This window comes from Polypterus senegalus, chromosome 3, assembly GCF_016835505.1.
Source record: "Polypterus senegalus isolate Bchr_013 chromosome 3, ASM1683550v1, whole genome shotgun sequence".
NCBI lineage: Eukaryota > Metazoa > Chordata > Cladistia > Polypteriformes > Polypteridae > Polypterus > Polypterus senegalus.
Window position 1 is genome coordinate 53,342,122 of NC_053156.1, and position 13,299 is coordinate 53,355,420.

General features: G+C 39.5%; 1 protein-coding gene across 6 annotated transcripts in view; it reads right to left on the reverse strand.

Moving 5' to 3' along the window:
- Positions 1-206: 206 nt before the first annotated feature.
- Positions 207-13,299, reverse strand: part of camta2 (calmodulin binding transcription activator 2) — a 274,044-nt gene continuing 260,951 nt past the window's right edge. For all 6 annotated transcript variants that reach the window (XM_039747208.1, XM_039747207.1, XM_039747206.1 and 3 more), the window contains 3 exons: positions 6,030-6,223; positions 3,512-3,586; positions 207-3,275 (listed from right to left, as the gene is read on the reverse strand). In XM_039747208.1, the coding sequence (XP_039603142.1) occupies positions 3,212-3,275; positions 3,512-3,586; positions 6,030-6,223 (333 nt within the window). In that variant the 3' untranslated portion in view covers positions 207-3,211. The remainder of the gene's footprint in view (positions 3,276-3,511; positions 3,587-6,029; positions 6,224-13,299) is intronic.

Genomic DNA, 13,299 nt, shown 5'->3' on the forward strand with positions numbered 1-13,299 from the left:
TAGTTACTTCTTTAATATAAAAAAACAACAAAAATGTTTTGCTAGAAACATGAATCACATTTCAAAACTCCCTCTCAAGTCAGACTGTCTCATACTGCAGAGATACCAACACCAAGTGCCACAATCCGTGTCACTGATTCACAGCGAACAGTTTACAATTCCATCATAAAATAGGTCTTCAGTAAGCAATATTAAAACACAGGCAATGCTGAATATTTTTTTTATTATTAAACATATTACTAGTAGCAACTGAAACAAAGGCATTGGAACCCCCCCCCCACCCCCAAAGAAATAAAGCTTTAAAAAAAAAATAAAAAGTGCATATACAACATAACATCATTATTGTTAGTGTTTCCTTGTGGCATTTAGTGTTATTGTTATTACTTCAATGCAAACTTTTACAAACTCATGCAAACATATATAAATAGTAAACAGAAGTAGTGTCATTTAATTTAAAATATCAGAACACACAACATTCCTTTGTATAAGTACATGCATTTTAATAACAGCAATAATATTTTCTCAGTTTTCAGTAACCTTGCATTATTATTTTACCTTAAATATATCATCAGCTATAATTTCCTTTAGTTTTTTTCTTATTATTACAATATTTACATTGTGCTGCATATTTATTCAGGCCCTGTCTTTGTACAAACCTAAACAATTTCTACGGGTTCTTTGAAATCTACCAGCTACCATTTCTACAGCCTTCTACCATGTCCATTTACAAGAGCATTACAGAATTATTATTTACAAACTGCGAGGCGGGGCTCTTAAAGTGCTCGCGTGTGGGTGGAGGACGCACTCATCAGTTACTTGGATTAGCCTTTTATTTTTTTTTGGCAAGGTGTTCTGTAATAGCTAGTGCTGTAAATTAAATATGCAAGGATCTTCTGCTACTTGCTACTGAGCTAGAAAGCACTTTAAGTACAGCAGCTCCACTCACTGGCCTGCACTGCTGATCTCCTGTGCTCTATTGCCATATCTGATCCTTGGATGTGAGACCTAAAGCTAATCTGAAGTTAAGGTTCTCTCCACACTCAACGAGGTTCATTCAACCCTGTGGCTCCCTGTGCTATGGCTTCTCCTAGTTTCAAACCATGAGGCTTCATCCATATCAACCCAGAAAAAATAGATATATTCTCCTTGTTTTTAAATTCTCATCTTAGCATTCTCACTTTTGTTTTGGTGATGTCTGTCGTTATTCGTAATATTTTCATTATCTGTGGTACTTCACTAACTTTGTATATATTGACATGATTGTCTTTATTTTTATTTTACCATACATATGTTCCCCATACTAAGTTTTTGTATTTTTTTTTAACTTACAATGGTGTGATTGTCTAATTGTTTACTGTTTTGTAGCATATGTATTTATTACAAGATTTTGCTGTATATGAGCTCACCACTTATGCCATAGATGAATGGAGCTCAGTAAATTAACAATAATATGGTTACTTGATTCTTCACGTGGAAAGGCTCTAAGCTTAACTGGGTTAGGGCTTAAAACAAGTTGGGCATACAGTATAACCCTCCTAGACATTTACCCAGTAGAGCACAGCTCAGACAGATAATGTATGGGGTACATTGGCCTTATTCAGACTTGATATTGTCCTATTTTGAAAATCATTTTCTTCAGTGTTGCAAAGCAATTTGGAAAATAGACAATTTCAAAAAAGTTAAAAGGTAGTATTCGAAAAGTTTAGTGTGTGATGCAACATATCTTGCTTACTAAAAACAAATTCTTAATCAAAGTGAATTACATAATACCGAAAGTCTCACAAGGTTGTAAACCTGCAAAACCTCTGATAGCTACAATGATCAGGAGCTAACAGCAGTTTTTGCAATGAAATTAGACAAGATCAGATTTCAGAAAGCTAAAAGTCATAAGCCTCATAATCAGACTCAGTGAAGACTGACATTCTGATTCATGTTAACTTGTAGCAGTTATGCTTGTCAAAAGCAGACTCTGAATATGGCACCACATAGACAATGGTTGACCTGTATTAACAGACACAGGTTATCATTTACCAGTACAAAAGGATCTTTTTAAGCATCAAAAAGGTGATCTCAAATCTGATGTTTATAAGATGGAAATATGGAGTATAGTGTCTTTAGTAAATGTAAAAATGTAACAAAAAAGCCAAAAGGTAAAGCCAAAATCATTACTGAGTACAAACCCCTTGACTTCAGTAACATTGTCCATGCACTGGAGTGAAACCCGCTCTTCCTACTTATGCATGTTTGTATTTATTATATTTAAAATGTGCCAAAACAGTAGGAAAGCCCATTAGATAGCCTAGGGATGAGTTTACATATTGGCACCTGACAAGAACACAGGAGTTCAAATAGCAGACCAGTATGATTAAAGTGATGTTTTTTAAGATGTAATCTCATATATTCCAAATAAAATCAATGCTTCTCCCTGCCCCGCTCAAAAATCACATTAGGCACTCAGTCATTACCCTGAAAGTTTACGCCAGAACAATCAGCACTGAAGTCTTTCCTACAGGGAATGTTTCTCTGTTCTTTCAAAATCTACTTCACACTGCAGGCAATACTAAATGTCACTGCTGCCTTCCTTGAACAAATATCAGTCTGGTATGTAGCTAAATTATTAACCCGCTTTAAATTGAACAGCATATTTCAAATACATCATATGTCTGCTTATGCAATTAAAGGTAATTGGAAAGCTTCTTCATGGCCTTAAGTGAGTAGCACCTGTACGACAGTTTAGTCAGGGCCACCCTGTGGGCATGCCATGGAGCAGGTGTAGAAGGGACACAAGGTCAATGAATGCAGGTTTTCAGACTGGAGAAACGAGCATTAGTGCTCTTTAATTTTAAGACTCTAACAAAGTTCCAGTGGAAACAAAAAAGGAAAAGGCATTCCCCGCCACACATTACATTCCAAAGGTGAGTAGTCAAAGTATAGTCTTTTTTTTTATTGTCTTTGCTTTGTGTATTAAACAGTCTGAAATGCAAAAGAATGGGTGTAAAACCCTCTGTAAAGCGTTGCCATCTTGAAGAGCCAGAAGTAGCCAAGTGCACCTCTTTTCCCTGTCCCATTACTTGGTCCACTGCTTAGTCTGCTTCTTCTCTCAAGAGGAGACAAACAGTCTTCGAGGAAATAAAAAACAATAAATAGAATAAAACAGTAACTGGAAAAAGAAAAAAATGAAGTCCTAGTGATTCACATGCTGGTGTGGCTTTTAAGTGGCCAGGCTTCTCTTCTGTAAACTTTCAAGCTCTTTGTTTTGCTTTAGCTCCTTTATCCTGCATGGGAGACAGAGGAAGATGCTTAAAAACGTTTCTAGCTAAACTCCATTACATTGTTAAATTATTGCAAATCTTTGTGGGAAACTACGTGAAGACATTAAAATAACTGTGTTAGGAATAATAACTCAAAAAGCTAAACCCTGAGATGTTAAACCCAATTAGTAGCTAATTATTAAGACGTGCAGAAATACCCGGTCTCATGCATCAAAAGCTAAAAAAAAAAAAACCAATACCTGTGCCGACAGCGTCTTAAGAAGCGCATAATCTTACGGGCAGCCTGGTCTTGTTTCTTGGTCAGGAAGGACCCTCTAAAAATAGTAAAACTATGAGTGAGTATGCAGAGTAATTAAGAGGCACCATTTATAAACTATAGCATCACAACATGTGTTGCGAAACAAAACAATAGTGTAAGTAAGATAAATACAAGATAATTTATTCCATGATAATTTACAAGGAACTGAGGTCCCACAAGAGGGGTGATTAGGAGCACGTGCTGATACAGTGTATTTCTGCACCCACCACATGACAAACCAACTCAGTTTCCCAGATTAGGACCCAAGTATAGCCATGCAACAGGTGACACCTCAGCACCACACTAGTTCAGAGGGAATGGAACAGTGTGAGGTTTTTTATGGTGCCCGGAGTGCCAATTCTGCCACCAACCCCTAGATTTTTCCCTGTAGGTTGGAGGGCCTCCATGCAGGGCTGGATGCAGATTAACGTCATACCCAGGGCCCTCAAGGGATATGAATAAAAAACATTTAGCCAAGTTGAAGATGAAAACTTCTTAGGAAATAAAAAAAAAAAACAGTTAACAGCTAAGCATCAGCCCCAGCTCTTCCCTAAATCACAACACACCTTACATAGAAATCCATTTATCAGTATACGGTAGATTCCTTTTTCAAATTACACATCAATTCTATAAACAAAATTTGAACATCTTAATTAAATTAATTACTGTAACAAAGTGACAATTGACAGATTCAGGTTAAATGGTTTGTCAAATCCCTCCTCACATGCTACATAAACATAATACTTAATCATCATTCAGTCTTCTCTTACTGCTAAAAGTTCTACTATAGAATGACTAAACAAATTTCCCATTGAAGAATAAGTATATAAGTGACTGAATGACTGACAGATTGAACTATCTGTCTGTCGCTATTCTTAATCAGAATTATGAGAGAAATGTTACACTATTAACTAAGGGAGACAATCATCAAAGGAAAGGCAGAAGAGGTGGACACATTTTTTAAATATCCCTAGATAATCAAAGAGTCAAAGCAAAGTTTCAATCAGAACAGAAAAGAAGTCTGCAAGAAAAGACATCAACATCCCTTCTGTCATCACAAAATTAATTCAAATATTTATTTCATTTCTATGAAACATGTTGTGCATCTTTTGAGACCCAACCCCTGAACTCAGAATTCCAGCTTTTGACACCAAGTCTGAAAATAAATATGGTCAAGTATAATAAATAACTACTTCAAATATTCTCTCTTTCCAAAATCTTTAAATCTTTATTATAAGGTTTTAATTAACAGATACGTACAGGTCTAACTTGTTATACTGAAAATATTCATAATGATATGTACATGTTTTTATGATTGTATTTATTTTAATCTTCTTCAGAACAATCTAATTTTTATTCATAATCCTTTCTATAATTTATCTGTTACACATTGTCACACATGTGCGAGTAGGAGGCAGCTGAAGGGCTTAAGTAATGGAAATACCACATCCGACCAGGGGGTGGCGGGGTGCACTAACTGTCTTTCTCAGTTCCCTGCAGACTGTTCCCTAGAAATCCTGTCAGGTTCCGGCTTCCACGATGACGTCACTTCCTGTATGGGCCTTTAAAGCCGCCATCTTACCACCAAGAAATCAGTTCTGTTTTGGACTCAGTATTGCGTACATCACTGTCAATTTAAAAAACTTTTTGCAGCCAGGGATTTTAAACGGATGGCTGCCCCGAACCTTTCTATGATGTCTGGTTTGTGTTTTTATCACAATATAAAATATGTTTAACTAATGAGTTGATGTAATTACTTGTTGGTCTTTAATAACACAACTGGAAATTCAAATGATTCTCTTGGCAGAATAGAAATGTACTTAATTCATTTGACAGACTTCTACTTTACAAACTTCCTTTGATATTTTAATAGATCTTTTAATTATAACCTTCTAAACGAGTTATGAATTAGCTCTTCCATAAAATGTTTCAAAACAGACATGTATATAAACTGTTCATTGACACATAGGATATACTGATTTTATATTTGCACTGGAACTAAAGCAGTATTAAATATTACTATATTGTACTAGCAGTGAAATGTCTATCAGAATAATACTGTGTTGACCATTGTAATAAAATATGTATAGTATCTACATTCCATGAATATTAATAAAAATTACTACATCAATTTTTTGAAAGGTCTATAAATATAATGATTTAATACTGAACTAATGGCAATATAAAAATGTAAAAAAGAATTGTCATCTCTTTCAGTAACTTTAGTGGTGATTGCAACAGATTGTGCATAATGGCATTGTTTCACTTATATCTTTTAACTCATACTGTATATACAATTTCAGCTTTCTCTGCTGAAAATTTCAAGTCCACTGTATTAACTATCATGATACCTTTACTGCATGTTCCCAGATGAAACAGCTTTCTATTTAATTCTGCAGTAGCTTCATTACTGCTCATGTATGATGTCTTATCTGCCTTAGTAATGTTCAAGTACTCACTTTATTTTCTGCTGCATACTGGAGGTGCCCCGATGACTCTGTTTAAGCCTCTCATATTCCTTGTAACTGCGGTAGTACTGCTGAATTAGAACTGCTGCCCTCCGACTCTGTTGGAATTTCTTCTGCTCATAGTAGCTACGAAACTTACTCTGGATTAGAATAGCAGCTTGTGTCATCTTCTTATATAGGGCATACTGTAAAATGAAAGCAGAATCAATAATTGTTAGTGTTTTCAAAGATAACCTCACAATGAAATTAACAGAAATTGTGTCTATGTGTGGACCCTATAAATTTTATTTTGCTTTAGCTTCCATAATGAGACAAAGTAGTAGAGCAGTTACTTAAAGATACAGATATCTGTGTCAGGATATTTATTATTTATTTATCATCTCAGATACAAATTGATTAATAACACTCTGTAACACTTTACAACTTTTTATAAAATGTTTTTTTTTCCACATTTCTTACTCATAATATGTTTTAACATTATTGTGGGGTATGATATTCGCCTGGACTTCTTCAGGTCTACGGATGTTGTTGTGCTACCTTGGTTGATGCAACTCTAACATATGTGTGGAGATTGGGGACAGTGCCTAGGGATTGACAAACTGGGGTGGTGGCCCCTATTTTTAAGAAAGAAGACTGAAGGTTGTGCTTCAACTTTCAGGGGATTGCACGACTCAGGCTCCCTTGGAAAGCATGTGCCAGAATACTAGAAACAAGGGATTGTCTGCTGGTAGAACCTTGAATTGAGGAGGAACAAAGCAGATTATATTCCAGTCACTCTTCACATTCATGTGAATTTTTGAGGGACCATGGAAGTATGTTCTACAAGTCTACGAGTGTTTGGTGGACTTGAAAATGTCATACCGCTGTGCCCCTTACAGTGTCTTTCGTGGGGATTGCATTGTCAGTACGTAAATATTCACAGCCGTTGCCATGGAGCTCAAAATTGAGTTCAGGTGCATCCTGTTTCCCCTGATCATCCTTGAGATGTTTCTGCAGCTTAATTGGAGTCCACTTGTGGTAAATTCAGTTGATTGGACATGATTTGGAAAGGCACACACCTGTCTATACTGTATAAGCCAAGGTCCCAAAGTTGACACTTCATGTCAGAGCACAAACCAAGCATAAAGTCAAAGGAATTGTCTGTAGATCTCTGACAGGATTGTCTCGAGGCACAAATCTGGGGAAGGTTACAGAAAAAATTCTGCTGCTTTGAAGGTCCCAATGAGCACAGTGGCCTCCATCATCCGTAAGTGGAAGAAGTTCGAAACCACCAGGACTCTTCCTAGAGGTGGCCGGCCATCTAAACTGAGCGATCGGGGTTGTAGGGCCCTAGTCAGGGAGGTGACCAAGAACCCAATGGTCACTCTGTGGAGAGAGGAGAACCTTCCAGAAGAACAACCATCTCTGCAGCAATCCACCAATCAGGCCTGTATGGTAGAGTGGCCAGACGGAAGCCACTCCTTAGTAAAAGGCACATGGCAACCCGCCTGGAGTTTGCCAAAAGGCACCTGAAGGACTCTCAGACCATGAGAAACAAAATTCTCTGGTCTGATGAGACAAAGATTGAACTCTTTGGTGTGAATATCAGGCGTCACGTTTGGAGGAAACCAGGCACTGCTTATCACCAGGCCAATACCATCCAGTATCATGGTGTGGGGATCTTTTTCAGTGGCAGGAACTGGGAGACTAGTCAGGATAAAGGGAAAGATGACTGCAGCAATGTACAGAGACATCCTGGATGAAAACCTGCTCCAGAGCGCTCTTGAACTCAGACTGGAGCGACGGTTCATCTTTCAGCAGGACAACGACCCTAAGCACACAGCCAAGATTTCCGGCGCCGCATCCGAGTGGCAGCCTTTCCAGCAGCTCCGTATATGACTTTATCTTTTTACCTTTTTATCTCTATTTTTCTCTGTTTCACTGATCACTTCTACCACTTTCTTTTATGTGGAATTGCTCCTTGGACACTTTTTACTATTTTACTACTTGACATGGATTTTTACACTCCAAGAATCGCCTATTCAAGTAGTCAGCTTAAAGCACTGAGAAGAAATGCTTATGCCGGTGTGGTTCCTTATTTACCTGACGAGGTAAGAAGGCGATATCGGGCAGCCGAGCGCAAAAATAAAAGATAAGATTAAATCGAGACAACTTGAGAGAAAATGGCGTTATAAACCGTCGGTGCCTTCTGTGATCCTGGGAAATGTGAACTCACTACCAAATAAGATCGACGAACTGGCTGTGCTGGTGAAAATGTCAGAACCTACAGAGAATGCAGCTTGCTGTGTTTTAGTGAAACGTGGCTAACAACTACCATCCCAGATGCTAACGTGGAGCTACCGGGTTTAGCACAGTTAGAGCGGACAGAGACGCAAGTACCTGCGGAAAGAAGAAAGGAGGAGGACTCGCTCTCTATGTCAATACAAAGTGGTGCAACTCAGGACATGTAAACGTTAAAATCTCCAATTGCTGCAGGGACATCGAACTGTTGGCCATAAGTCTGTGCCCCTATTACTTGCCCAGAGAGTTTAGACACGTGATTGTTGTTATTGTTTACATCCCCCTCAAGCGAGCGCGAGATGGCGAGTGACATCATCCATTCCGCAGTTGCTAAGTTACAAACGAGGCACCCTGAGGCACTTGTGCTAATCGCTGGAGACTTTAACCATGTAACGCTGGAAAAACATTACCTGCCTTCTCCCAGTATGTGGATTGTAACACTCGGGAAACAGGACTATCGACCTACTGTATGCAAGCGTTAAAGACGCATACAGCGCCACCTGCTGCCTGTGCTTGGGAAAGCAGATCATAACCTGGTTCTGCTTCAGCCTCACTACAAACCAAGAGTGAGGATCCTACCTACAACTACACGCTCATTCAGGAAGTGGTCCCTGAGGCAGAGCAGGCTCTGAGAGACTGCTTTGGAACTACAGACTGGGATATATTGCTTGGGTCACATAGTGAGAACATTGAAGAGGCTGTTGAATGCACAACTGATTACATCAACTTCTGTATGGACATTGTAGTTCCAGTAAGAACAGTATGCTGCTATGCTAACAACAAGCCATGGGTTACAAGTGACATCAAGGGCCTTTTGAACCAGAAGAAAAGGGCTTTTAAAGGTGGTGATCAGCATGAGCTCAAGCGTGCAGAAGGAACTCCGAGTCCAGCTCAGGGCGAAAGAGCAGTACAGGAGAAAGCTGGAGCAGAAGTTGCAGAACAACAGCATGAAGGAAGTGTGGGATGGGATGAAGATTATCACTGGCTGCAGCTCGAAGCGGGTGCCGCCATTGAGACAGACGTGGAGAGAGCAAACCAAATGAACAACTTCTTTAATAGGTTTGATCACCCTAACCCACTCTCACCTCGGAGTACTGCATCCTCCAACCATCCTTCTGCTGATACCAGCATAGGTGAGACATCCCCACCCACAATTACAGCAGCCCATGTGAGCAGAGAGCTGAAAAGACTTTGTGCCAGCAAAGCAGCGGGTCCAGATGGTGTATCGCCACGACTGCTGAAGGCCTGTGCGTTGGAACTGGGAGTCCTCTACAGCGCATCTTCAACCTGAGCCTGGAACAGGGAGAGTCCCAAGGCTTTGGAAAACATCTTGTATCACCCTGTCCCAAAGGTATCACGTCCTAGTGAGCTGAATGACTTCCGGCCTGTTGCTCTGACGTCACATCTGATGAAGACCATGGAGCGGCTGCTGCTTCACCACCTGAGGCCACAGGTCCGCCGCCCTCGACCCTCTGCAGTTCGCATACCAGGAGAAGGTGGGAGCGGAGGATGCCATCATCTATATGCTACACGATCCCTCTCCCACCTGGACAGAGGCAGTGGTGCTGTAAAAATGATGTTTTGGACTTCTCTAGCGCCTTCAACACCATCCAACCTCTGCTCCTTAGAGACAAGCTGACTGAGATGGGAGTAGACTCACACCTGGTGGCATGGATTGTGGACTATCTTACAGACAGACCTCAATATGTGCATCTTGGGAACTGCAGGTCTGACATTGTGTGCAGCAATACAGGGGCACCTTCGGTCCTGTTCAATCAATACACATCAGACTTCCAATATGACTCGGAGTCCTGCCACGTGCAAAAGTTCGCTGATGACACTGCTATTGTGGGCTGCATCAGGTATGGCCAGGAGGAGGAGTACAGAAAGTTAATCAAAGACTTTGTTAAATGGTGCGACTCAAACCACTTACACCTTAACACCAGCAAGACCAAGGAGCTGGTGGTGGATTTTAGGAGGCTCAGGCCCCTCATGGACCCTGTGATCATCAGAGGTGACTGTGTGCAGAGGGTGCAGACCTATAAATATCTGGGAGTGCAGCTGGATGACAAATTGGACTGGACTGCCAATACTGATGCTCTATGTAAGAAAGGTCAGAGCAGACTATACTTTCTGAGAAGGTTGGCATCCTTCAACATCTGCAGTAAGATGCTGCAGATGTTCTACCAGACGGTTGTGGCGAGTGCCCTCTTCTACGCGGTGGTGTGCTGGGGTGGCAGCATAAAGTTGAAAGACAAACTTGTTAAGAAGGCAAGCTGTATTGTAGGAGTAAAGTTGGACAGTTTAACATCTGTGGCAGAGCGACGGGCATTAAGCAAACTCCTGTCAATCATGAAGAATCCACTGCATCCACTGAACAGTGTCATCTCCAGGCAGAGGAGTAGCTTCAGTGACAGACTTTTGTCACTGTCTTGCTCCACTGACAGACTGAGGAGATCGTTCCTCCCCCACACTATGCGACTCTTCAATTCCACCCAGGGGAGATCTTAAAATGGCTGTGCACCGACGCTTCCCATCCAACCTGATGGAGCTTGAGAGGTGCTGCAAAGAGGAATGGGCGAAACTGGCCAAGGATAGGTGTGCCAAGCTTGTGGCATCATATTCAACAAGACTCAAGGCTGTAATTGCTGTCAAAGGTGCATCGACAAAGTATTGAGCAAAGGCTGTGAATACTTATGTACATTTGATTTCTCAATTTTTTTTTTGTATTAATTTTGCAAAAACCTCAAGTAAACATTTTTCACGTTGTCATTATGGGGTGTTGTGTGTAGAATTCTGAGGAACAAAATTAATTTAATCCATTTTGGAATAAGGCTGTAACATAACAAAATTTGGAAAAAGTGATGCGCTGTGAATACTTTCCAGATGCACTGTATGGTCATGGGCTTTTAGTAGCGATTGAAAACCTACAACATAGATACAAGTTGTGTAAATTAAATGGGCTCAGTCTGAAGATATAAGGTGAGGAGTTCACAGTAGAACTGCATCAAAAGTTGCCAATTGAAGGGGATTGGGCATCTGATTAGGAAGATTCCTGGACACCTCCCTGAGGAGATGTTTCATGCATATCCAGCTAGGTGGAGACCTCAGGACAGACCCAGGAAAAACTGAATATATCCCCTAGCTGGCCTTGGAACACTTCCACAACCATAAGAGGTTGGAGGAGATGGTGGGGCATGTTTGCTTAGACTGTTGCCCCCATGGCCTGGATAAGAAGCAGAAAATGGATGGAAGGTTGGATGTTTTCTCAATTTATGTCTGATATAATTTCTGCCACATTTAACTGACATACAGTATGATGATCATTACCACCCTAACTCAATATTGTCTAGTTTTTAGTCAGTGTAGGATATTCCTTAGGAGAAGAGATCTTGTTACATTTCTTTTAATGTGTTAAGTGTAGTGTTGGCTGGCATAAAAGGATAACAAATGAAGACAGAGTATGAACTGAACAACAGAAAAATGCAGTTAAGAGAAAAATTATGAATGTGTTGTTCTTAATTCGTTTCTGACTTTTTTTCAGTTTGTATTAAATAACACTTAAGACTAACAACAGATTTTAGCCTGTTGTAAAAATAAAGGCACAGAAAGCAATTCCAGCAGAAAGAGTTAAAATATTCCAGTTGGTGTGAAATATGATTCTTGCCTCCAGCCATTGTGCAAATCTATTATGCATATATTAAGCAAGAACAAAGTATTATTCGATAGCTGTGGACTACAAAAAATATTTATCAGAAAAATATTACTTTGGAACTATCACCTAGTCACTCTTAAAATAGACTTTTATGATTGTGAACACTTTAAACGAATACTTGAACCCAAAATTAATTTTTTTTATATTTTACTATTTCTCAATTCTTTCTAAAATATTTTCACAAATTACTCTTTAATCCTTTACAGTGAATTCAATACTGCTGTGCAGCATTCTTTTAACACAATGCCATCTTGCCCTGGTGGACCTTCAAATCCAAGTCTTTTGTCATTATAAATACAAAAATGTGTATATGTGAAATATTACTTTCAGAATTTTTTGGATGTAATTTGGAACGAAGGTCATTCAAGTGCTACTTGCATTACTCCATTCAGTGGGTCACAGGAGGCATAGAAGCAAGATGTCAAATGGTAAGTGGCACAGGAATTTTTGGCAAGATCAGCCATATTAAGATGAGGCAGAATACACTGAGGAAAATGTGTGAAGAAAAAGGTATAATCAAGGATATGTTAATCACGTACGGTACACAAATACTGGCCAACATATCTGATTCTGATTTAATCTGATATACTGTACTTTGTTAGTCCCCGTGGGGAAATTGTCTTTTCACATGATGGCACCCAGAATTGCTGTTTATTGTGACTGGTGCAATTTTCTTTCAAATACATATAATTATATCTCTTATACCTAAAGCACACATGTACAGTGACTGGATAAAAAAAAAAATATAGCTAAAATATCCCTTTATTTGTCATGAACTTGTTTAATCTATAGGGTGGTCCAGATCTAATCATGCAATTTTCATTATGCTATAACTTATTAAGCTTATTACATAGAAAATCACCTGAAAAATCCTGGAACATCGGGAAGTGTGCAAACTGACGACATAAAGAATCGTCTTCGCACCGAACTGGAATCGTCCATGCATAAATCAGTCATCCAAAAGATCTGGATCTGTATAATTAGATCTGGACCATCCTGTATTGCTGGATTACTGAGATAGCCCTACATCCCATTAGTAACCAGCATAAGATTTAAACCAACACTGGATGAGATGGATACCAGTTGAAGGGCACTCTCATGCACACACTTACTGGGCCTATTCAGAGTCACCAATTAACTTACATTCCACGATTTCAAACTCTTGAAGGAAACTGAAACACATGGAAGAAACTCAAGACACAGGAAGAATATACAAACTCTATACAGACAGTGGCTGTCTTTTCCAAGCAGAGACTTAGCAATAGT